This window comes from Lissotriton vulgaris, chromosome 5 (genome assembly GCF_964263255.1).
Source record: "Lissotriton vulgaris chromosome 5, aLisVul1.2, whole genome shotgun sequence".
In the NCBI taxonomy this organism is placed as follows: domain Eukaryota; kingdom Metazoa; phylum Chordata; class Amphibia; order Caudata; family Salamandridae; genus Lissotriton; species Lissotriton vulgaris.
This window is the reverse complement of record NC_141693.1, coordinates 1,805,109,734-1,805,136,300: the sequence shown is the minus strand read 5'-3', so window position 1 is coordinate 1,805,136,300 and position 26,567 is coordinate 1,805,109,734. Positions and strand designations below refer to the sequence as shown.

At 44.7% G+C, this 26,567-nt stretch overlaps 1 protein-coding gene across 1 annotated transcript; it reads right to left on the bottom strand.

The window, feature by feature from the left end:
• Window positions 1–11,033: 11,033 nt before the first annotated feature.
• LOC147717233 (keratin, type I cytoskeletal 19-like) lies at window positions 11,034–26,096 on the bottom strand. The gene is made up of 8 exons (XM_086924181.1): window positions 25,373–26,096; window positions 22,779–22,861; window positions 20,673–20,829; window positions 19,966–20,127; window positions 18,826–18,951; window positions 17,763–17,983; window positions 14,334–14,365; window positions 11,034–11,508 (listed from the first exon to the last, which is right to left on the bottom strand). The coding sequence occupies exons 1-8, from the start codon at window positions 25,859–25,861 to the stop codon at window positions 11,402–11,404; spliced, it is 1,377 nt and encodes a 458-aa protein (XP_086780307.1). The 5' UTR covers window positions 25,862–26,096; the 3' UTR covers window positions 11,034–11,401.
• Between the last annotated feature and the right edge of the window lie 471 nt (window positions 26,097–26,567).

Below are 26,567 nucleotides of genomic sequence, written 5' to 3'. Positions count from 1 at the left end.
ACAGGGAACGCGCTTCGTTATATAATATGGCGATGGGTTGGATGACACATCCTCTTAGAAATCCACCACGTGTCGTACTCGATACGTTTTGTCAATTCAATACACCAACTCAAAGATTCGTGTTCAAAGAAATGTGTAAGGTTCTTCGTGATCAGATATCGGCCGATGCACCTGACGAGGTGCTGACCGCTTTGTCTGACCTACAGCTTCAGTTCTTGACTGGACTGATAGTGGATACCAATGTTCGACGTGCTGTTGAACGGTTGCTATCTTTCCGTCCCACTCCTATACCTCAAGCCTTGTTTGTTGAAGATGTTGAAAGGCAGCCAGATGAGTCTGGTCAGTTTCCTATGCGAGAAGTTCCACCAGTGTGGATGCCAGGTAATCCTGCAGCTCAACCTCCGATCTTGCCGTTCTTTCAGAGAGTGTGGATACACCTCCCATGGAAACGCTCTGAAGTGTTACAGGTGAAGCAATCTTTGCCTGACCCTCGCAAAAATCCTGCAGGGTATTATAAAGAATTATCGCAGCTCGTAGATGCTACGGTAATGAATCTTGCTGATATTGACATGCTGTTTGGCAATGTTGTACCGCAACCGGTATGGGCTAAGATTCGTCAGGAAAATCACGCAAACGAATTAGGTGGTGATTGGGCTGCCATTGTAGCGGCGGATGGTCGACAAATTGGTGGTGCTAAACCCGAGCAGTTGATTGCTGCTCTTCCTCAAAGAATAATTACGCTAATGAAAACTCTGATGCCAGCTATGAGGGTGAATTGGGACAAATTGTCAGCTTGTAGACAGAAGAAGGACGAGAGTGTCTCCGACTTCTTTACGAGGTTCGAGGAGGCATTCATCGACCATAGTGGCCAGGATATGAGCACTGAGGGTGGTCAACGGTTGTTTGTGGACAAATTTGTTTCAAACTTATTGCCCGATTTGAGCAATAAATTGAAAAATTCAGAAAGTGCGTGGGCCGTTTCTACCTCGGCTCAAATATTGGCTACGGCACAGTATTATGAGAATAGAGAGAAAGAAGAGAACGACCGTGCTGATAAAAAGACGAAAGAACTCAAAACTAAAGTGTTGTTACAGCAGGCCTATCCCCCACGTTCGAATCAGAATGCTTCGCAACAAAATAGATCGCAGCCGCAATCGAACCGATCACAATCTCGTAATGACTCCTCTTCCCAAAGATCTTCGTTAGGGTACAACCAATGTGCCTATTGTAGACAGGAGGGTCATATCAAATTCAATTGTCCTGTTCTAAACGATCGTAATAGCGGTAATTCATCTAGAGGAGGTCGTGGTGGTTCACAGCAGACGTCACGCGGTAGGGGTCGTGGTGCTCAGAATGACCGTTCAGATAACTCATCAAATTCCGATAATTGTTTTGATCAACGTGGATCATCGCAAGGACGATCTGCGCAGTACAATGTAGACGATTATTACGTCGATCAGGGAACTGACGACAATAATTACTAGGACAGCCATAGACAAGGAGAGGGAGTGGTATCAGTTCCGGTCGATCAGAGAGGGCCTTACGTCGCAGTTGCTACATCGGGCGTCGTTGAGCCTTTTCTGTTGGACACTGGTGCAGCGAAAAGTTCCATAAAGCATTCGAAACTCCCTGGCGCACCTTTGTCTGGCTTAACAAATGTTTCCGTTGGATTCTCTGGCGCCCCCGTTAGCAATCCAGTTTCGCGCCCTCTGCCCCTTACAATTGGGCCTCGTGAGCTGCAAGCTCCGTTGATTTTGACCACGGGTTGTGGTGAAAATCTTTTGGGTCTGGATTTGCTTAAGCGTTTGTATGCAACTCTGTATTGTTCCCCTGCGGGTGTAAAGCTTACGTTGGGAGAGAGGGTTGTCTCTCCTATGTACTTGTCTCTCGATAAGCTTCCACCGGAATTGAGTTCTCTTCCTGCATCTTTGTGGGCAACGGGTCCCAATGACGTGGGCCTGCTTGACATCTCCCCTTATGTTGTTCAGTTGAAATCTAATGTGCGGTTGCAACGTATTCCCCAGTATCGTATCTCTCTTGATGGTGAACGAGCATTGTTAGCGATAATCTATGATTTGATCAAGAAAGACGTTATTGAGGAAACGCGGGGAAACGTGTGCAACAGCCCTGTACTGCCCATTCTTAAACGTACTGATCCTTCAAAACCACCTGTTTATCGTTTTGTTATCGATTTACGGGAGGTGAATAAAATTGTGATTCCTCAGTTCCCCGTTGTGCCTGACATCACGGCACTACTGACTCTGATTCCAGCTTCTGCATCTTGGTTTTCGGTGATTGATTTGAAGAATGCGTTCTTCAGCATTCCCATTGCAAAAGAGAGCAGAGACCTCTTCGCTTTCTCTCTTGGTGGACGCAGCTTCCGGTTCAAACGCGCTCCTCAGGGCTACTGTGAGAGTCCATCGATTTACAGTCAAGCCTTGAAGGGTCAACTGGATGCGTTTTCATTGCCGGCCGGTGCGGCTTTAATCCAATATGTCGACGACTTATTGGTAGCTGCAGATACTCAGGACATTTGCAAAATTGCTACGGTATCGCTGCTGCAATATCTCTGCGAATTAAATCACAAGGTGTCACCTTCTAAACTCCAATATTGTTGTCAAGAAGTAACCTATCTAGGTCACTTATTGTCAAAGGAGGGAAGGCGGTTGACCCCAGAGAGAATTGCAGCAATTGCGCGAATGGCTGTGCCAACAACCCAAAGAGATGTGCGTGCCTTTCTAGGTATCACGTCGTACTGCAGGCAATGGATTCCAAATTTTTCATTGCTAGCGAAACCATTGGTAGCTCTCACGTGCAAGGATGTTTCAACTCCTTTACCATGGACGGAAGAATGTCAGAAAAGTTTTTCTGAACTACGTGATTCATTGTGTTCGGCTCCTGTGTTAGGTACTCCTGACTACAGTAAGCCGTTTACATTATATGTTCACGAGAGGGAAGGTTGTGCGTTGAGTGTCTTAACGCAACCTTTTGGTGGTAAGCAACGTCCATGCGCATATTTTTCCTCGACCTTGGACCCGGTAGCTAGAGCATTGCCGAGTTGTTTGAGAGCAACAGCGGCAGCTGGGGTGTCCATCCGACAATCAGCAGGATTGGTCATGGATAATATGCTTACGGTGATGGTTCCGCATGCAGTCGACACTCTTTTAAATCGTACGAAAACCCAGCACTTGACAAGTGCGAGATTGTCTGGGTACGAGCTGACGCTGCTGGCAAGCCACATTCAGATAAAACGTTGCAATGTTCTGAATCCGGCGACTTTGTTACCAATTAGCTCAGAGTCAGATGAAATAACAGAACACGACTGTTATTTGAGGACAGAAGAGGAAACAAAAGGTCGAGTGGACCTTAAAAACACTCCTTTGGAAGACCCAGATGGAACGCTGTATGTGGATGGTTCATGTTTTAAATTACCGAATGGCGATGTGACTACTGCATATGCTGTTGTAACGTTGAATACTGTTGTTGAGACTGCACGATTAAACCAGAATTCTGCCCAAGCTGCAGAACTGATCGCTCTCACCAGAGCGTGTGTGTTAGCGAAAGGGAAACGTGTGAATGTGTTTACCGACAGCCAATACGCTTTTGGTGTCGCCCATAGCTTTGGACGGTTGTGGAGAGAGAGAGGTTTTCTGACATCGCATGGTACGAAGATTCAGCATGGTCAGCTTGTGAATGATCTTCTGGATGCACTTACATTGCCTAAGCAGGTGGCGATTGTTAAATGTAGTGCGCATCGTAAGGTGACGGATGATGTCGGTCGTGGTAATGCGTTTGCGGATGAGACTGCTAAGGAGACTGCCCGGAACCTTAGCACTCGAATGTATGTGACGAGTTCGGTTAGGTGGCCTACAGAATCGAGTATGTGTGAGGACACTATCGAGAGTGTGAAAGCAATTCAGAATGAGGCCACCGAGACTGAAAAGACGAAGTGGAAAGAAAGTACGGGAAAGTTGGATGCGAATGGTTGTTGGGTTGATTTGTCGGAACATAAAAGATGGATGTTACCGGATGCATATGTGCTAGCTGTTGTGACAATGGCGCATGGGTTAGCACATATTAGCGTGAAAGGTATCTGTAAGCTGCTGTCTCCTGTGTGGAAGAATGATGGTATCACGAAATGTGCTGAACGATTGGTTAAGAATTGTATGGTATGTATGTTGTACAATCCTGGTAAGGGGACCCCAACTCCTCCTGGTAGTTTTGCTCCCCCTTCATGTCCCTTTGAGGTGATCCAATTAGACTTCATCCATATGGAGCGATGCAATAACCTGAAATACGTTTTAGTTGTGGTTTGCGCGTTCTCCCGATGGATCGAAGCCTACCCTCTTAAGGACAACACTGTTTTGCGAAAATCCTACTGAAGGAATACTTTCCTCGGTATGGAATGCCTCGGATTGTATGGTCGGATAACGGAAGTGAGTTTGTGGGGAGTGTGATGAAGAGTGTGTGTAAGGGCCTTGGAATTAATCAAAAATTCCATAGCGCCAATCATCCCCAGTCAGCTGGTTTGGTTGAAGGGTATAACGGCACCCTTAAACTAAAGCTAGCGAAGATTCAGGCTACGACTGGTCTCTCGTGGCCTGACGCTTTACCCTTAGCACTACTGTCAACCAGGGCAACCGTACACTCCCGAGTAGGGCTCAGCCCCTATGAAATAGTGTTCGGTCGTCCTGCAAATGTTTGGGGGGTCCCTAGACCGGGTATGTTCTGTGATCTTGAGTATCCAATGTTGATCGATTATCTTCATGACTTGACTGCTAAACTGAGGTTAATTCACCAACAGGTTTACGAAGCATTGCCGACGCAGACGGGGGGTCCAGGCCACCAGCTCCAGCCCGGAGACTGGGTGGTGACGCGCAATTTTTCGCGCAAGAAGAATTTGGAGCCCAGATTCACTGGACCCTTCCAGGTCCTCCTTGCCACGAGAACTGCTGTTCGTCTAGAGGGTCGGAAAAACTGGGTGCATGCCACCCATACCAAAAAAGTCCCTATTCCATTGCCGGCAGACTCGTGGGTGAGGAGAGGCATTGCATCAACTGAAACCGAAGGATTGCCGGCGTTTGTACCTTTCAGCGACGCACAACCTGTCGGAGAATCCTCAGTGCAGCAGAAAGACACTGTTGAACATTTGTCATCAAAAGACTCAAGACCAGAACATTCAACTGATCAACAGAACGCTGTCTCTTCAACGGATACTTTGTTTGACGAGCAGACACGTCCTGGGAAAACCCGATACTTTTTGCGATCCAGCACTAAAGACTAATAAAAGATCCTGTTTTGTCCCTTGCCAATTGCATTATCCCGTTTTCCACGATCAGTTTGAACACTCGTATCATTGTAATTATTCTTGTATGTATACATTGAGTTTTGTTCCTCAAATTTTTGCTTCCACAGCTGAGAGACACTTTGCATACACATAATTGTGAATAAAGGCCGTAGGGCCGCGCGTGTACTTCCTTCTGGTTAGTAGGTCTTGACGCTAGGTTAAAGACCGTCGGTTCCTGGGAACTCCTAGGGATTGACTACTGCTACACAGAACGAAGTGCGTCAAGAAACGTTGCGGACGGTCGTAGGGGATGGCATTTTCGAAGCTGATGGACTTGGAAGAAGCTCAGGCGCAAAGGTTCAAGTTGCAACAACTTAGTCGTACCAAATGTTTTATGTTCCAAATATTCGTATTGCTTTTGACTGTTTCTGCATTATTGGCGGGTGGGGTGTATTACATGATGTCTTGTTTCTTATCTCCTGCCATGCCTACTCCTACCCCTAATCCTAAACCTAACACTGTTGCATCTCCCCATTCTTTTCACTTCTTACCCGAACACGAACAGGCTAGACGTGCAGAATTCCGCAACAATTCCTTTATTCAGCTCCTTCATCAGCATCAGTTAGTGGTTAACACTACTAATCCTCGTCACCAGCCGACTGGACTACGGCAACGCCCTCTACGCCGGGACCACCGCCAAGCTCCAGAAGAGACTCCAGCGGATCCAGAACGCCTCAGCCAGACTCATCCTCGACATCCCACGAACCAGTCACATCTCCGGACATCTGAGAGACCTTCACTGGCTCCCCGTCAACAAAAGAATCACCTTCCGCCTCCTCACCCACGCACACAAAGCCCTACACGACCAAGGCCCGAGCTACCTCAACAGCCGAGTCAACTTCTACGCTCCCAAACGCCACCTCCGTTCAGCCAACCACGCCCTCGCCGCCGTCCCCCGCATCCGAAGAGCGACTACAGGAGGAAGGTCCTTCTCCTACCTGGCTGCCAAGACCTGGAACTCCCTCCCGACCGACCTGCGCCTGACCCAAGACCACCTCTCCTTCAGGAAGAAGCTGAAGACCTGGCTGTTCGAGCAGTAGCGGCCCCCCCCCCCCCCCCCCCCCCAGCGCCTTGAGACCCTACGGGAATGTAGCGCGCTTTACAAGTGTCATTGATTGATTGATTGATAATTGTTGGGTGTGTGGGTTGATGCCACACACCACGGATAAGGGAATTCCATATCTGGTGTTACCGTATAGTTCCCAAGGGTCTGCTCGAGCATTTCAAACAATGTTTCGAAGCGCATTAGATTCTCACCCCAATCGAGAGCCACGTTCTCCCTACCTTGGCCCTGGCTCGTACTATAAGCCTTTGTCCATAGCGATAGAAGACTTAGATAGAGATATCTATGAGCCGTCGCTCATTCCAGTGGAAGAGGTACAAGCCTATAGGGTCCTGAGTAAGGTCGAGTACAGTGCGCTCACGAGTGATAAACAGCTTAAAAGCTCGCCTCCGATATGGGTCGTACCCCACATTGGTAATTTTTGTCTCATGGGTCGTGGTCGAAGATCGAAAGCCCGACTTGGAGAGAGTGCTTGCACTGAAAATTACATGCTGCCAATGATCTCGTCCCCTGTGTTTCTGGCTGCCAAGGGTACCTACTTTGTCTGTCATGATCGTGCGTATGCATGGTTGCTCTCTGACTTTATGGGCTCATGTTTTATCGCAAACTTGTTGCCTCCGACGTTCACTGTAGATGCAGATTATCACAAGACTAGAGTTGTGAGAGGCGTAATTAGCGAAGAGGATACTGCCGGTCAAGAGGCAGGAGACTTTTTCAAGGGTTTCCTCCCGTTTTGGGGACCTATGGTTAATAGTAGGAACCTGAGACAGTTGACTCGAGTGGTAGAATCGACAGCTAATATTACTGCCAGTGCCCTTGGTAATATCACCACAGAACTTCAGGCGGATAGACTTATGACGTTACAAAACCGTATGGTTTTAGACGTGATCTTAGCAGATCGAGGTGGGGTATGTAAGGTGATCCATTCGAGCTGCTGTATTTTCATTCCTGATAACGCTCCGACTGTCTATCAAGCCATCTCGAAGTTGCATAAAATCTCTGAATCCATACACGTGGATGTAGGGGATTGGACGCTACTTGGGTGGTTTTGGGGCCTGGTGTCGACTTGGGGTTGGAAGATTCTGATGATCATCGGAGTTGTTGTGGCGTTCCTGTTCACGTGTTGCCTTTGTGTGCAGTGTGGTCCTGCCTTATGTGGCCTCTGTGCTACAACGTGTATGAGACAGCCGCCTGTTACCAATGGAACTCGGTTGGACAGAGCTATACAGCAACATCTAGATGGTCTGATGAATATCGAGTACGATTCCGACTAATGCTTGCCTACATGAGGGCAAAAGGAGCGTCTGAGGTTCCGTGACAATTGTAAGTGGTGTTTTCGACTCGCACGAATATGGTCGAGTCTGGTATCTACGAACCGCAAATGACGAGTTTAGTAAGTGTGCGCAGTTTCGCTGTGCTAACTTAAACCGTTTGTTTGTTACGTGGGTTTTTCATCTGTACCCACGGGTTCCATCTTAGATGCGGCATCCATTTTGTCTCTTGCCCTCAAGTAGCCAGCGAACGGACGTTGTCCGCTTCGCGACCCTGGGACTCCCAAGATATTTGCGGAAGACACATGTCCTTTGTAAGTGTCTTTATGATGAGGGGGATGATACTGTAAGGCAGATGGCCCCGCTCGAGGCTCATCTCGCCGTGCCGGTTTATTGTCTCAGCCGTGCATCTCATTAGGCACGTCCCTTTGATGCCTGTAGCTCGTGTTTCCCGATACCTCCCCTTTTACATCCTTTTCCAATCTCCCCACTGTTTCCATCTTCCTCTGCACCTGTCCTTGTTCCTTTTTCGATCTGTTTTACTGCTGATTGGAATGTACTAATGGTGGGAAGATGGGTTTTTACAGTTGGGAACCGCCAAATGTTTCCGCACTTATGTTCCGGACCTTATGAGTATCAAAGTGACCAAAGCGACCCCTCTGGGGGATGATTGTGGGAACCGGGTTGTAAACCTTTGTCTGCTATGCAAACCTATGGGAGAATCGTGTATAAAAGGAGCGACCCACAGAACTAATTTGAAGCAGTCTCCCCGAACTACACTCGTTGTACTTCCGTGATTTCTGTGTTTCCCTGCAGCAAATAAACCTTGAATCTTTGACGCCGAAGGAAGTGTCCCGTGTCTCTGTCATTCGTACGCCGGAGCAGGTTACCCACGAAGGTTTCAGGTGTTGTCCCCTGGCACCGCTGGGTCTTAAAGAACCCAGTCCTTCAATGGTTCAATGTTACTTTCCTTGTCAGATCACATTGACTGTGTAGTTTCTCTGTCTAGAAATGTACAAAGGCTTCCGATTATGGGGATGAGCCAGAGTTTCTTCCTGAATCCCACTGAGGCAGACTTCATGTCAAAGCCTTATTTACTTTAATACTTAGAATATTTAGAACACTTCTTTCCTGACTCTCAGAGAACAGAACTCATTTTGGCCTGTTAGTCACTCTTCACCTTGTATAATTCCATATTCTTTCTCTCCTGCTTCATTGAGCAGCCCATATTAAATATGCTTGTTTCGCTCATTTCGAATAAACTGACTAATGCTCTTTGCTTTCTCTATTCATTTTTAATTTGTAATAAACCTTAATGATTTGCATCTTGAACTTTTGTCCCATGTGAGGATTATCCATTGTGGGCTTTCCTGTGTGGATATTTCTATGTGTTGCCTCTGAGTTTCCGTGATTGTTTTTTAAGTCCCTGGTCTTTAAAGTCGCATAGCGCTGATCCATCAATCAGCCATTTTGATAAATAAGCACCCAAAGAGGACGCCGCTGCACAGTGAAGCCCTTCCCACCCCCTTATCCTTCTAAGGGATTATACCTTCCACTGGAGGATTTTCTAGGCTACATGTTCATATTTTAGTAGAGTGCTGTGGGAGAGCAGATGGGAAATGTAGCTATAAGCATTCCATATTCATTCTACTGTTCTAGGGATTTACCTTCATTGTATGCAGGTTTGTGTAGTAAGGTTTAATATTACTGTTTTAAGGTTTAAGGTTCTGCTGGTTTGAGACAACCGAGCAAATGGCTGTATAGATAAACAGCACTTGCTTCTTCTGTTAGTGAGTTACTTGCACCTGCTTCTTCACTTGTGTCTTCTAGGTACCACACCTCCATTGCTCTTCACTGTCCTCCACTGGCTTTTTACTATGCTATCGATTCTTCTTGTGTAACAATGCATCCATCATCAGGGTTAATTCAAGATTCTGGGGAGGATTGGGCTGACAGCAGGGGATGCTAGAAAAGCCAATTAAAACTGTCATTAATTTTCTGGTGGTGTTCTTCTGGTTTATAAATATATGTTGTAGATTTATTATTGATGTTTTTAGGGAGTTCCCTTCTTCGTTTTCTTCAACAGAGCCAACATAGTAAATCCAGTGTGAGGATCCTATTCCATGATGATTGTTTTAATAAGTGCATGTGTGGAATGTCTGATCACAGGTATAAGTCTGATGTAAGTAAAAAAAGTTGATGGGAGGAACCCTTGCAATTGGTCTAAACTACTGACACTTATTATATGTAGTATTCCAATCCCACCAATTTTCACCCACATTTCCTCCTTAGAAACAGGCCCACCGTATGGAATTCCGAACTGACCCAGCACCTCATGGGTACAGTCCATGCTGAGATGCCAGGTGAAGCCCTCTGCAGAAATTAATACAAGCATCCCCAGCCAGGGTTCACTCTTGTTAGCACTTGTCAGTGAGGTGTACCTTATATCCTGTGGGACAGTGAGCAAGGCATCTGGGTCTGGACATCCTTGGCCACTTAGGGTAGTGTATCAAGCTGTGCCTTATTCTAATGAGGCCTTACTAGCCTGAAACTACTCTTTAGACTGATTGTGTTCCCACCTGGAGGTGACCAGGCCTGGCAAGACTGATTTGCAATTGTCTGACCTCTATGCAGAGTAGTATATTGGACGAGGCATGATAGTCTGGAATGTGACTCCGAGTGATTGTTAGTGATGAGATTAATGCAGCATTCCCTCCATCACATTGTTGGTTGTTGTGGTAAGTACTGGTGTGCCTGGCCTCTTTGTGCTTGTCTGGGTGCTTAGTTCAGCGCCAACATATTGCCTTCTGTTCCCTTCACAAAGCTCGGGGATGCTGTAACCGTACGGAAATGTCAAACCAAAGCAGTATCTGGGGAGTCAGTGTGGACGGAGTTAATTTAAGGCATTAAGAGGTATGTACTAGGATGCAATGCTCTCATGGTCACTGAAACATGCCAGGTGGCCCCAAAAGCCCTCAGGTGGCATTGGAAAGCCAACTTCTATATCTAAGAGAACTGCATGAGACTAGGAACATATTGAGTTTTGGTTTAAGGATACTGAGTGACCAGCTGTGGGCACTAGCACAGTCTCTTGGTCACACTGCTGGATATTCTTGGGCGCATGGTGTGGGTTTGCAGTAATTGTTCTCCTTGCCTGGGGTGGAAGCATAAAGAACTTGCTGTCAGGAAGGTACATTTAAGGACCTGATGTTTCATCTCTTTGCTTTACTGATCATGCTCTGATTGGCTATAGCTGTAGTTGGGTGACTCTCTCCTTCTTTCTAATCAGCTCATATAGCCTGAGAAACCGTATTCCTACTAAACAAAGGGCAAATGAGACACCCTTGACAAATCTTTGTAGATGATGTTTATTGAGAAGGTGCATTGCAAGAAGCACAAGAGAGATACATGACCACGTTCAACATAGAAGACCGAATGCCACTATGACAAAACACATCACATAAGAAGAAGCACAAAGTTATAGGACTGAATGATATTAAAGCCACCTCTAGCTTTGGAATAAACACCACTAAATCCATTAATAGCTCCTTTACAGAGCATTGTTTTCTGAAAATGGTGAAGAAAATGGTGGATTGTAGAATTTGCTGCTAGAGGAAATGCACAGTGGCCATTGCGGCAGCTGTTTGTCGGTGTGAGTGTGGTTAAGCAGGATCTTATATTCAGACTGAGCGGGACAACATGTGTGGTTCAGCAGCAAGATTAGTAAACCTGCTCGCGGGAGGAGACAACACTTCCATTCTCAATGTCTTCCGTGATCGACCGTACTTTGATACCGCTGGAGCTTGTGGTGTGTGTCCCCGAGGAGACTGCGGAGAAAGAGAAAGGTTTATTAGCATCTTTACAGTCGATCCTTTCCATAAAACTTCAAGCGGATGCACGACAAATAACAGCCAAATTCTGAAAAAAACAGTTTTAAAAGAAGATGTTAGCCCCAGGGGCTCCCAAATAGCATCTTTATGCAATGCAACACACTAGTGGCCTTTTTTATATGTTCAATAGCTCAAGATTACCAGGGAGGAAGCTGCAATTGGTGCAGCAGTAGAAGTGGCACTTGGGCACATAGTCCTAAGGACCCATTAAACCCTGACAATGTCGCATTTTACTACCACTTGTACAACAAGGTTCTAAAGAAATCACTCAAAAACTATTAATCCATTCAAGGTCCCTGCAGTCAAAATAAATCTTTTAAAGATTCTTCAATGTAATTGTTCTGAATTGTAACAACCAGCGGTGTCCTGAATATGAAGTACTTAACGTGAATGGTTCCTACAATTCTATCCTGAGGAAGACCCCATTAAATGATATTAAGGGGTCAAAACGTCGACTTTTCAGTCATATTTGCATTGATTGCCGGGCTTTGGGAAACCTAACTACAATATTTTTTAATGGGGTTCTACATTTAATAGATGTCCTGATGGTTAAGGCATTTCTTGGTTATTCACACTGTATTTTTGTTTTTGCATTAGCAAATTGCTCACTTATTTTCAATCTCACTGCACCACCACCTTTAGCACCTTTCTATGTTTTGGAATAATCTTTTTACTCATGTAAGGTACAGAGCAATTACATTTTGGAATCTTTAAAAGCATTTATTGTGATAGCAGGGTCATCGGATGGGATAACCCCTGCAAATGTATTAGGTTCCTGATTATGACTTTGGGGGTCCACGGACCACCAGACTCATGGTGGCATGGCAGTGGCAGTCCGGCCACTGCCGCACCAGCAGTCCAACTGTCCTATTACGATTAGGGTGGTCGGACCGCAATTGCACTGCCGCAAACACCAGAGATCGGTGATCTCTGGTTTTGGCACGGCGGTCTGAGTGCCACAATATCCTTGGTGGTGCCTTGAGTATGTTACGACTTTCCTCACTGCCAGCGGTCTCGTGGAGTTTCTTCCTCCTAGAAACTGCTAGCAGAGAGGCAAAAAAGGGGGCCCTACAGGGCCCAGTCTTGCCCCTTTGTATGGGGGTGCACAGGGGGCATGCATGGGTTCATATGTTGTGCCTCCCTGTATTACTGCTCCCACAGTTCCTTCATAGGAAGGAATGCACAACATGGTGCATTCCTTCCTGTGCAGGAACGTGCATGGCGGCCCGTCGGTGGTGCAGTTTAAGACTCACTATGAGCCTTTAAACTGCACCACCACAGGGTCACCACGCCATCTGCCTGACCACAAAAATACTTGTAAACGGGCAGGGGGCGGTGAGTTTTGGAGCGTAGTGGTGGTGTGGTGCCCGCTCCTGCACCGCCAAAACTCGTTATCAGGCCCTAAATGTTTCTGAAGTATTTCCTTTGGAACACTGTTGTGCATATGGGCTTCATTACCCCAATTCCATTGGAATACAGAGTGCCCCTTTTCTCTTCTTGGCATTTTACTACTCCACCGGCGGTCTAAGGAGTCATTTTCCTTGCTAGCACCAAGGCTCATGGGGTCCTTTCTCCATTATTGAAATTGACAGTGGTTCTTACATTTGGGACCCCCGAGCGAACATCCACCCACCCGATTTAGAAATCCCCACGGTTCCAGTGGGATCTCTTGGCAAATCGCGCACCGGCTAGTCTGGTGGATGAATCTAAGCAAAGCTTTATGCCAAACACCCATTCATATTGCTGTGGCCTATTCAGCAGTCCTTTGTACTGTTCATAAACAATCCCCACATCAGGGGGGTGTTTAAAGAAAAAAAACTCAAAGTCCTAAACATGCAGTCTTTTCTCAATGGGCATCAGGAAAATCTGCCACTATGACCCCATGGCCATGTGACAAATGATTGCCAGGTCAAAGACTTCTAACAACCAGCTGAGGCTCCACAGGCAGAAGCCTGGCAGTACCCCCTCGTCTACCCTGATCCTGGATACCTCAGAATTCATGTTAAAGCTTCCTCCCCTTCAAATACTATATCAATGCCTGTGGCATGACTAACAATTTCTGAAGTCTGGACTATGAATCAGAGTTCAGGAAGCTCATTTACTATTAAAGGGGCTACTTCCCAGTGTGATGTGTGGTGTGTAGCTTTCCACTTGTTCATTAAACCCCAATGTAACTCATGCAGCATGCAAGTTCAGAAATAAGGGATTGCCAATAAAACAGATTCTAAATCTGTGCAGCATTGACCAACTCCAATTTGAGGGAAGTGTGGAGAAGGGTAAAAAACATCGTGCATGCTTTTAGCCACAAGGCCCAAAATGAATGGCCCAACAAAATAAAAGGGGTACATTAGAGGAAAGGAGTGGCACAGAAGATATAATAGAGACATTCACATTTCTATAGGAAATAAATATTCGAGCAAAGGTTTGCCGGCAGAAACCTACTCTAACAGAGGTTGGAGGCAGCCAGGAGCAACATCAGCATGAAAATATTAAAAATTCAGCGGAAAAACTTTTAAAAAAACATGGAGGAGAAATGCAGACTTTTCAAACTGCTACAGATGGAGAGGAGCAGTTACCAAACAAGACTAGGTAAAACTAGAGATGATGCCATTTTTGTACAACGAGACATAGGTGGACTAACAGATCCTGCTATGCGTTACCTCCCATCAAAATCTCTGTTATTATTTAGATCAAAAACATTCCTCAATAGACTACTACTGAAGCAAAGACATTAGTTATAAAAAACAAGGTAATCATCTTACTTTCTTTACCTCCAGGAAAATAGGATCTGTTTCTGTGAAGAGAAAAAGAAAAATATGTAAGCTACTTTGTGCATTAACGTTTACAGAACAAAGAAGCTGAGTTTTTAAGGTCACACCATCTATCTACATGTAAAAGTATTAGCCAACAGAGAAGTGGGTGACATTTGACGATCAAAAACGTATTTTATTTAAAAATTTGAGGATTCTTTGAAGCAGTGACAACTGTGAAAGCAGACCTCCTAGGCTATTGGGATGTCTATGTATTTTTAGGAAAGGTTTTAAAATAACTGTGTTGGCTAAGCATTCATTCAGAAATACACATGTTGCAATTCCAAATCCTCTTAAGAGTATCTTGGTATTTAGCCATTGTGAGTTTGAAACAATTGCATGGGTTATTAATACTATTATTTAAGAGTGATTTTACTTATGGCCCTGAAACACATTTGGACGCACTCAAAGTCCTGCACAGATCCCACAGTGTTTGCAGCTGATTTCAAATTCGGATTTGAGGAAAATGTACACTCAGGCTTCTCTTTTATCCCAAGCAAATTTCTCCAGGTATCCCACAAAGGATTTTGCATGGAGAAATTAAGTCGAAAATGAGTAAAACACGTGGGGGCTTATTTACAGGCCCCTTGCATCACCTGTGCGTCACTATTTGTGACGCACCGGTGGCGCAACATGCTGCCACATATTTACAAGGACACGTAAAGCCAACCTGCGTGGATTATAGTCCCCTTGTAAATATGCCCTCTACACGGAACACTTTGCGTGAAAGGGGCGTGCAATGAGTGTCGCAGTGGGTATTCCCACACAACACCCATGGCTTCACCGTATTTCCAGATTTCTGAGAAATCATTAACCTGGAAATGCATCAGAATGCTACGCCTCCGCAGGGGAATTACGCTTTGAAACTTATAATGTGTGCTGCATTGAGAAGCACCCATAGAAGTTTCAAAACGCCATTTCAGATTGTTTATGTGCAGGAAGGGTTACCTTCCTGCGCCTAAACAATAACTCCCCTCAACGGAGGCATACCTTGCACTTTGGTGCAAGGGTGCCTGTGTAGACGCATGGCAGCTAATTATGTGCTAGTGCAGAAGAGAGCAAAGGGATCCGTCATATCATTGTAGATGTGACGGAGTCCTGTGATTCAGAATTAACGCAGCAGGGTGAAGCCAAATAGCTTGCGGCACCACGCTGCGTTTATTCCTTGTAAATAAGTCATGTGGTTGTTAACTATTACTGCCTGTCTCCAGAAATATATCACATTTTCCTCAGCAACTTATCCGCTGAAAGGAAAGAAAGCATTAGAAAACACAGTGAAATAATTGACAATTTTAAGGTTTCGGTCTTCAGGTGCTGTAATATAGACTACATATAACAGAAACTGATGTGAGAATCCCATAGTCATTGTTTATATTCTGTTTCTCAGATTAGTTTCAATTGGTTCCATGCAGCATTGCTAAATTAAAGCATGCAGACAAGGCTAGGGTCTTGGTCCTACAACTTTGCACACAAGGTGATCCAGCTCTGCCTTTTATTTGTACTGAAGGTACAGCTGAGTGCACTTTGTCCATTTGTTGTTCATTGACAATGATAATGATGTCTTCTTCTCTCTATATTTTTAGTGTTTTTCATATATCCATTCGGAATTGTTGATCTACTTTTACATGACTATTAAGGCTGAGATACCATTGCAATGTCTTGCCTCCATATTAAGTCCTGTGACTATTTATTTATTTATTTTTTATTCATAAAGTTTTCTATCCCGCGAACATGATCCCGAAGGATATCAGAGCGCTTTACAAAAGAATGGACGGAAGGTCATAAATCCAATATTGACATCAAGTAAGAATACACAACAGGAATAATCAAAAAATTCCCAGACAAACAAATCAAGGAGAGTAATACAATACACAGGTATATAGCGGGCTACGAAGGGGGGCACAACAGCCTAAGAGCGCCCCACTCTACAGCACACAAACTTGCAGATATACACCTATATGGAGGTGTAGATTTACTATTTAATTAAATTCACTGACACTGTTAGTACGTGTGGGGCGCTGTGCCTGGTGCAGGTTTCCAAGCATACCCCTGGAAGGGCTTGTCGCGTTCCAAGGGGTATGCTAATTCTGCTGTGCAGATTTATCAATACCAAAACTCCAATCAGTGTGAAAAGGATCCCATGTGCACGTAAAAGAAATGTTTTACCATGGGGAAAACATTGTTCCCAGTGGAGAAAACCTTTCTCCTACATATCGTCATATCTTGGGGTGATCCATTTTCCTTCACACCCTGAGAAGGGATTCATGCCGGACCTTTCCTGTAATAAACACCTGACCCTTTCCAAGATAGAAAAGAGAATGAAAGAAGTTTGTGAATGCGGAAAAACATACTGGTGTGCATTATTTAAAAACTTCCAAGGCTAACCATAGCTTGGAATGCCTATTTTCCCGCACTTTGCATGGGATGTACAGATTCTGGGAGCTCCATACTTGTGGCACATATCTCACCACATGTAAATGGCTTTATATCTGTCAGCAATCCCAAAGAGGAATTCCTAGTAGGCGTAAAAAAGTTACATTAAATCGTAAAGTTAAGTTCACAACCAAATTTACCTTTGTGAATATGGCACTTTATGATTTCAGCTGGATCCTTTGTAGACTAGTCTACATTGCCTTTCCAACTCATCTCTTTATGCTCCTAGCTCACCCCTTGATCCAGATCACTTCTGTGCCAGAAAACACATCTACTATATGCAATGAATGTGTGGTGAGAGGAAAAGGGAACGGCAGCAAAATTGTAGGTAGGTTGCAGAACATAAATGCATGCTAAAACCATTACTTGGATGGTGTCCTGGATGCTGTCCTGGTCTGCACCATTCATATCGCTCTTAAATGGACATATTTGCTTTAAGGCAATGAGAACTGGCCATTCATGGCCAAGATCAAAGGAGATGTGCTGATAACTTAAGACCCACTGTCCTATGGCACCACCAGAAGCAGCTCATTGGTCCTCCATGATTCTACCTCCCTAGCGGACGCCTTAGAACGTCTGACTCGGAACTGGTCGCTGTCCCAAAGATTAATAGAGACTGGTTGGGTGGTTGTTCCTTTAGATACCTGACAGCCAAACTATGGATTGCTCTCCCACTGGAGTTGAGAGTGGAAGATGCAGAGTCCATTTTCCAGGAAAATCTTAAAACCTGGATCTTCAGGCAAATATAAGGAATGAGTGAGGCAGACAGCAGTACGGTGGTTCTTCTTTGGTAGCCTAGCGAGGGGGCACTCCATATGGAGAATCCATGCGCTTTACAAAACTGCTAACACCCCAACATCACATAACATGATTCCATTGGCTCCTTATCCATACTTGTTAGAGTAATATCTACATGTTAGTGAATAAACCCCTTGGCAGAATACTTACGGAATGTCCTCCCCGTCCAGTAAGCGGCGGTAGGTAGCGATCTCCTGTTCTAGGCGGGTTTTCACATCCATTAGCACCTTGTATTCATAGCTCTGACGTTCCTGTTCGCTCCTGAGCTCGGTCAGCTGCTCCTCCACATTGCTGATCAAGGCCTGGACTTGGCTGAGCTGGGAACAGTACCGGCCCTCGGTCTCCGCCAAGGTTCCTTCTAGCGCATTTTTCTGGGAACAGAAGAAGGGAATAGGGATTTAGAGGGCTAGCATAGTACCATTCTCACTGCATAGTGTAGGATTTATCCATTTCATTTCCAAATTGCATTTTAAGGAATAGGTGCATCAGTCCCATTGCATCTCCATCCTTGCAGCTATCAAATGAATATGAAGAAAGTGGGGGCGACCTAGGGCAGGAACAACCTTGGTGCTAAAAGGCGTGTCCTACATTGAGCGGGTCTTTGGACACTGTCTGCTTCTGGCCACACACCAGCAAAGGGCCTGCTGTAAGTGTGTTAATAACAGGGGCAAATTGTGACACCTGATGAACCACTAAAAGTGGTAGGGTAAGTGAGAAGGTTCAGCTATTCCAGTTTATCATTCCATGATGTCATACTGAAAGCAGTTTCTGAGTTTGGAGACATCTGGTTACCTCAGCTCACGTTTAAAGCAGGCATGGTTGGTGGCCGTTTGGTATAAACTGGTCAAAAACTCCAGTTTTGTGTCTTCACTTGGGAAACTCTTCTATGCTGCTTTCTATTACCCAACACCACACAGTCACAAGCGAGTTTCATCCTATTCGTTACTAGAAGTCACCATCCCAAATGCATGTTCTCCCATGCATGAAGGTGTGTTTCCAAAATTTTAGAGGTGGGATTAAAGAATGATGAGAAGTGATGTCAGTGGAAGGGCATTAGGCATAAAAAAAACATCAAATACATTGGCTGATCAACGTTATCGATTGGTATGCTGCCAACTTGTGGGAAAAGCTGGTTGATGCCCCCTGTTCCTACCCTCTTGGCATGACATAGGTGTATCCCAAGAGGACATGCCTGGTGTGAGGTCAAACCTACCATGCTTAGCTGAGCCTGCAGGTCGATCTCCAAGCCTTGGACGTTGTGTCTCATCTCAATGATTTCGGTCTGGACAGACTGCAGTTGTGATGCACTCGAGGTCACCTGTTGATTCAGTTCTTCACTCTGAAATGTAAAGAAAGTACACACACAGACTTCTTAGTGAGGTATGAACATTTTATTCTCATTTAAAGTTTTTTTTTTAGGAAGATGTTCTACCCACGAGTGCATTAGGAAAACAGAAGAGAACAGAGCCGGATTGCCAAATAGGAAAACTAGACACCGGCCTATGGGCCCCACTCCTTTTAGGGGCCCGCGACAATAATATTGATTTGATATTGAAAGAAAATTACAATCAAGTGTTCTTAAATATTGTTTCCAAAAGATAGAAAAAAATGAATCAACTCAAAGAAACGAAACTTTTACATTATAGAGAAAATATTGTATTAATGTAATGTACCCATTAACAACTTAATGTACATAAACCAGAGACATCAGATTCACATAACAGTTTGTCCCTAAAAAGCTCATCTTCTGGCAGCTGTCAGTTTGTAAAAAAAATCCGGTTCATTTGGTATTAGGAGATAATTTACAAGGGGGGGCCTGGAATTTCGACTGCCTAGGGCCTCCGCAGGATTTAATCTGGCACTGGAAGGGAAGACTACCTCTGCCAAACGGAGAAATGTCCACAATATTGGTAGATGGCTGACATGATATTGTGGCTTTAGACCCGGAGGTGGCAGCCTCTTCTACAGTGGGACCCACCTCAAGGAAAAAAGTCTAGATTCCCTGGCAGTGATTTCACTGTGCCATGTGCAAATCAGCATATGTGGGTAATAGAATTGTTCTTTCAAAGTCATAGGACATTCTCAGTACATTGCAAGTATCCCGGGCATGGTGGGAACTGTTGGCTTATCTGCCACCATTATTGTCAGCACTTCCACTGCCCAAATACCATCCCGCATGAGACCGCTGACCAATGTTACACTAGCTTAAAGACTGTCTTCTGCCATATTCAAAATAGGGTGTAAGCATCTTGAGGATGAAGGATGGGAGGCTAGCAGAATGTTGCCAGTTGTCCCTAAACAACTATTCTTTAATTCAGACCCTTGGTTTGTGAGTTTTGAGGGGGGACTTTACCTTGGTGGTGAACCAGGTCTCGGCCTCTTGCTTATTCTTTTCCATCACCCTCTCATATTGTTCTCTCATGTCATTGAGGATCCGGGTGAGATCAACAGGTGGTGCGGCATCCACTTCCACGTTGACCCGGGCTCCGAGCTGAGCACGCAGTATGGTCACTTCCTGTGGGGAGAATATTGAAGTAAGTAGGAGGCGATAGATAGCACACTCATCTGTCACTCTCAACCACTCACAGAGCTCTGTGGGTTACCATAGAGGAGGCAGAGTAGCAGCACTGAATGTCATGAACTGTGCGAGATCCTTAAAATCAACCAAATGCCACACTGGAAAACACCAGCTCTGGTTTGGGCATGTTGACAGAATGGTGTTGTCCTGTGTTTACTCTGCCAGTCTTACTGTAGACATTCACAATCCAGTCCCTGACAGCAAATGGTAGGGTGGGAATTATCAACTTTGATATTAATAAGTCTGGGACTGGCTTGTGGATAATATTTGCATTACCATTGAAAATCCTGAAATATTTAGAGACTGCTAGGGCTAGAAATGCAAACCCTCAACATTCTATTCATGGCCAACACATGGATCATTAAATAACACAGAGGATAAGATAGATTAGCAATGTAATGCACATGTTGCAAAGAACTCTTTGCCACCAGACCCTGATCTTGTTTGATAGACAATTGCTAGGCAGCACTGCGCCACATCACCTCTTCATGGTTCTTCTTCAGGTGCACCAGGTCTTCCTTCAGGCTCTCGATTTGCAGCTCCAGGTCACTCCTCTCAAGGGTGAGTTCATCCAGGACCCTCCGCAGGCCATTCACATCGGCTTCCACGCTCTGGCGAAGACCCTGCTCCACTTCAAACCTGGGAGGGTGAGAGCAGACATCAAAACTTCTGGGATCTGGAAGATGGGTTTCGAAAGGGAAGACTGGCACAGTATAACGTGTGATGCGGGGGATTGGCTTATCATGGGTAAGCTCCTTATTATTAAGCATTCGCCTATGGCCACTCAGATCCAAATGCCGAAGTTGGATAGTAAATATCCAATATACTTTGTGAAATTAACTTGACGGCGTGCCAGTCTGAGGGTCTGATTTATCAAAAACACATAAATCCTAAATATGTAGACTCCGGACCATGCACTGCAGACATTTAGGACTTTTCTTCTATTCTCAAATATTTCTGGCAAATGTCAAAAAAATCTATGATTGTCATATATGTCATCACAGACCAGAAAATATACTGGGATTAGGGAATATGTCCACTTGCACAACGTTTATCCTTTTTCCTTCAGATAGATAACATTGTTATCCATGTGAAGACATCATTCAGTTACACACCCTTACAAATGGGGGCCTTAGATGCATTTATCCATACACAGTTCACCTCATACACCTACATGAGGATTGAGGTGCAGTAAATGTAATCAGGTGAGCTCTAATGTTTGCAGTGTCCTAGCGCTTTCCTCTTTAAATACCCTTTTCAAAGTCCCCCAACTGTCCTCATTCATTCCTCCTTTCTTGTAAAGTGCAAGCTCGGCCCAAAGTCAACAGAACACTTTACATGTGCGTCTGATTACATTACAGAAGGTCACATTGATTTTTTTTCATTACCTACCATCCATTTTTCTTTTGTTCTATTTATTTGTCTTCTGTTCCTGCTCCATTCCTCCTATTTCCACATATTTGTCTTCTGTTCCTGTTCCAATCCTTTAATTCTTACCTGTCTAAGATCACTCTTGTCTTCTTCCTAATTTTTTGTATTGCTAATGTTTATATTGAAGCATTTAATCCTTTAATTCTTACCTGCCTAGGATCACTCTTGTCTTGTTCCTAATTTTTTGTAGTGCTAATGTTTATATTGAAGCATTTAGGGAACAATTTCTATCTTGGCGGTATAGATACTCCATCACGATGGCAACAGTTAATGGTCCGCCCGCCCAATTTATATGCAGATGCACCATAGGTTTGATTACGGCAGAGGCTACTCCATCTCCGCTGTGATTAAATTCCTCCAGGGACCCTATGGATTACGGGCCATCGGAGGCAGACCTGGAATTCCACCCACCTGATTTAGATGTCTGAAATAAGAGGTCGGTTTTCAGTGCCTGTCAGTAAAATCCTGGTAGTATGGGACAGTGAAAACTGCAAAATACTCCTCTCATTATGGGAGAGAACATTTTAATGCCGGGCTCCATCCTGTTGATGTATGAGTCATGACAGCGGTTCCTGCCAATGCTTTATAAATGACTGCAACCTTGGTAGGCATTTATATATTCAGCAGACAGCATCCCTATCAGGACGATAGAGTAATTTACTCTATCAGCCCAGTGGAAAAATGGGCTGCTCGTTCAAAATCTCAATCAGTCCCAAGTCTGCAAATATGGGCTCCAAGTGGGTGGGTCAGGAGTTTCATTAAAGCGGTATCCTCCTTTAGCTTCCTTCTACATGGAATCTGGGAGACATAATCATCCCGGGAGGAACGTATCACACAACACTGCACCACAATAATCTAACATATTAGAAACACAACCACTATGAATCCTTGAAAAAGTGAACTACTAGAAACATATAAATGAAAGAATGTATTCCTACTAATGAAGGATCAATCAATAGTACCATTATGTAGATCCTTATTCAGATTCATCATATCACAAACTAACGTTGTACGTCTCTGCGAGTAGTAGGGTGATCTGCTGTGCCTTGCACGATAAAAGTGTAGCCAACCCATTAGTTACATGGTCAGGTTTTATCATATGGATAATTCAGAAAGAAAAATGTACATGAAATGGTCCCGTCTAGTAGAAGACCTACTTGTTGCGGAAGTCATCAGCAGCAAGCCTGGCATTGTCAATTTGCAGGACACATTTGGCGTTGTCCACAGTGGCGGCCTGGATCTGGAACACAAGGCAAACTTTCAGGTAAGGACAGACACTGATTACTAGGAAACAGAATGTGATGGTTTGATATGAATTCAAAATAGGCATCAAGGAGAGATGCTAAGAAAGAAAGGAGGAGCTGAAGGGTTGTAGGGATACAATTCCATATGTTGCAAAGTTCCACTGGAGTTTTAAGAATACATTTTTCTCTCCATCTCTCAAAATTCTCTTGAACCAGCATACATTTTCACACATGAACGTTAATCTATGCCTAAAGAACCCTAATGTATGGGGTTCTTCATTGTTTGAGAAAGCTCTTCTACCACAGAGAGAGTCTTCGAGATAGCAGTTGGGCGATTGCTTAACTTTAGGGTTGGTTGACAATGGTATTAGAGTAGTGCAACAGAGATGCAGAGACTAGATATTTCATTATCGACATTCCATAGATACACACATATATGGTTGTATTCAATTGAAAGGTGGATGGAGGCATACATGTGATTTTGTCATGAGGTCAGGTTTTCTTGGTTTCATGTTTGGACTCTGATGTTCCATTTGTAGTGTATAAATTGTTCTAGAGTGCAGGAGGGTCACCGTTGCTGTGTGGGAGGGCATTCCTATGGAGGGCGCCAAGTACCTCATTTTATTGGGACCATAAGTGTGCACATTGCACCCCTTCTGCTGGCCGACCATTACCGTTCTGGAATCTTCCACAAGCGTCCTACTAAGAAACACTCCTTTCAGAAGTCTTTTCCAGCTTGGCTTTGACATCATCAAAAAAATGCCCTTTCCTTGTTCTTTCAAGAGAACAGGAGCAGCATCTACACTGGGTCAGGGGAGGACTGCGTAGCCTGAAGAAGGAAGGGAACTAGAAAAGGTGCATTGGAAGCACACCAGGATCACCATAGCATTGAAAACTGACCTTCCAGTTGAGGGGATTAAGTGGGTCCATTCAATGGCTTTAAACACACAGACAGCACATATTCAATGCCATCAGTTTAGGAGGGTAGAGGCATCCCTGGCATGTAACTGACTTATCTCCTCTCTGGGATCTTTCCAACTATAATTCTGTCTAGTTCCAAAGACTGTAGCTCCTTACAGCCAGAAGGGTTCTAACTTAGACATATTCTGGCTTTTCAAGCTCACATTCGATTATGCAGCATCCTACTTGGCCCCTAATCACTACCGCTCTTGGTGGATAGCTTTAGCCTTAGAAGAAGACCCTAGGACTGATCTGGGAGCTGATCTCTGCTCTGCCAGCCACAGCATCTCCCAGAGCTGCCAATGTGCCCAGTGCTGTATCTTCCAAGGGCACCATCTCGCCCCTCCATCGAGTATGCTGAACGCACTGAAATCAATGTCACACTCTTTCTTGTATGCCAATTTGTTAACCATGAAACTATCAACCAATTTAAAAACAACGCTATGTCTAATGGGAAACAATTTGCAAAGAGTCTATGGTGTTCGGTAAAATTACTAACCGTGACCACTGGCCACTAAAAAAAAAATAATCTAAGAGATTTAATTTGTGCTACAGGCATACACATGATATATATTTATGATTTCTTAAATTTTATTCAATTGCGACATTTTATTTTGCAACACTGGTGAAATCCTCCGATGTTTATGGACAATTCTCCTTCAAAAACTACTTTGTTTTTTTTGTTGGTTTTTTTTGTAGCAAAACGATGATAAAACTCCAACAGATGTTTCACTTGTTTTCCTGACAAATAAATTTGCAAACGTCACCATATGGTTTTTTTTCCCAGCGAGTTTAGCGACCCTACAATTGCACAGAAAAATGAAGATGGCGTCGCTGCAATCATTTCCCTCAATTAACACTTGATTGGGTCAAGGAGCTTGAGACATGTGTTACAGTTCCTTAAATAAACTGACTCCTAGAGAAAAAGCTCTGTGCTCTGATCAGGAGTTCATGAACTAAAGCAAACCTGCTGGCAAGGATGTCTGGATACATGAGCTATTCGCTGTACTCAGGCCTTAATTTGGTAAAATTTACATTCCCAGTGAAGCACAATTTGACAGTTTCAAATCAGCTGTACAACATTTGGCGGTGTCTCTCGTGCAGAAAGCACCAGAGCCTTGAGTATGCAGTCAGGTCACCTTGACTCCTTCTTGGTATCTCCCCAAAATCCCCCTGGAGTTCAGAGCCTGCGAAATGTGAGCACTTCCTTCTTTGGGTCTCCTAACTGTGCAATATCCTCTTTCAGTGTACTGGTGAATCAGTACATTTTCCTTAGTCTTAGGTCATAACCGCCCACCTCGTTCCACACAAAGCTTTTCTGTTTACTTGCAAAAGACAGATGTTTAGTGGTCTAAAGCTAGACGAGCAACAATACAGTGCATAACGGAAGGCATTCTTCAGCGGGCAATAACAACTCCTTGCGTAGGGGATACACTTATAATGACTCTTTCTATACACTATCAAATCTCTTACGATATTTGATGCCCTTTGCAACTGGTCAGGCAAGAAAATTGAAGCAGTAATTCTTAACATCAGTGATTCTCTACCTTGTTTTGAAGCTCTTCGATGGTCCTGAAGTAGGGGTGGAAGTCCGGGGACATGTACGGTACTTGCTTATCGTACCACTCTCTGATTTGCCGCTCCAGTTGGGTGTTCTCCTGCTCCAAAGAATGCACCTTTTCCAGGTAGTTGGCCAGGCGGTCATTCAGGTAGTGCATGGTCTCCTTCTCGCTGCCATTAAGGAGGCCCTCGTTGGCCCAGCCGCCTCCAGAGGCCCCGAATCCCCCGCCATAGCCACCGCCACCGCCCATCCCAGAGGAAAATTGAGACATGGAGATGCCTCCACCACCGCTGCCTCCATGGATGCTTGGAGCTCTGTAGGAGCCTCCCAGACGGACAGAAGACGTGCGGGAAGAGACACCACTACCTCCCAGACCTCCAAGCCCAGAGGAGGTGGAATAGCGAACGCTCCCGCCTGGGAGGCCGCCTTTCATGGACCCAGAAGAGGAGTAGCTCTGTCTGGTGGTATAGCTCATGATGACAGAAGGTACGGGTTCAGATTAAGCCAACTCTGCGTGCTCCGGGGTTATTCCGCCTACGGTGAAAGCAGAGTCTGTGGACAGCTTCTTTTATAGCTCCTGCGGAGGGAGTTTCTGGAGGAACGAAGATTTTTACTGCGGATTTTTTATTGGGATGACATATGCATTCCCATCCAGGCCAACATATCTGAGGTACATGAAATTGGACGTGAAAATTGACCCATTTTATTGTGTGGCTTTTGAAGGACCAGGCGTCTATCATTATACAAGAAAAGGCGTGCATCGCTCCATGCCCGAGGCTTCAGTTTTATGGAGCATCCCATGAATGCATATCTGGAGAGAATCCTCACGCCATGCTTGGTGTAATTACAGGGACGTGTCCGGGACAGGCATACATAGGATTACTGCAAGAGCCACTTTTGCACCATTACACTCCTCTTAGGTGAATCTCTTTTCTGAGCACCTTGATAATAGCTGTGATCTGCAGACACCTTCTATCCTCTTTTTTCAGCCTTAAGGCCTTGTTTTGAATCGGGGCTAAGGGGGGCTTAGAGTAGACTTCACCAATGGAAGAGATAAACACTGTAGTCCCTTGAGCTCAGCTAGGAATCCGACCTTGTCTGGTACAGACTGAATCAAGTGTTTTGATTTAAGGAGTCATCAGTACGCTTGCTCTACACATACAATGAAAGATGAAGGCTTG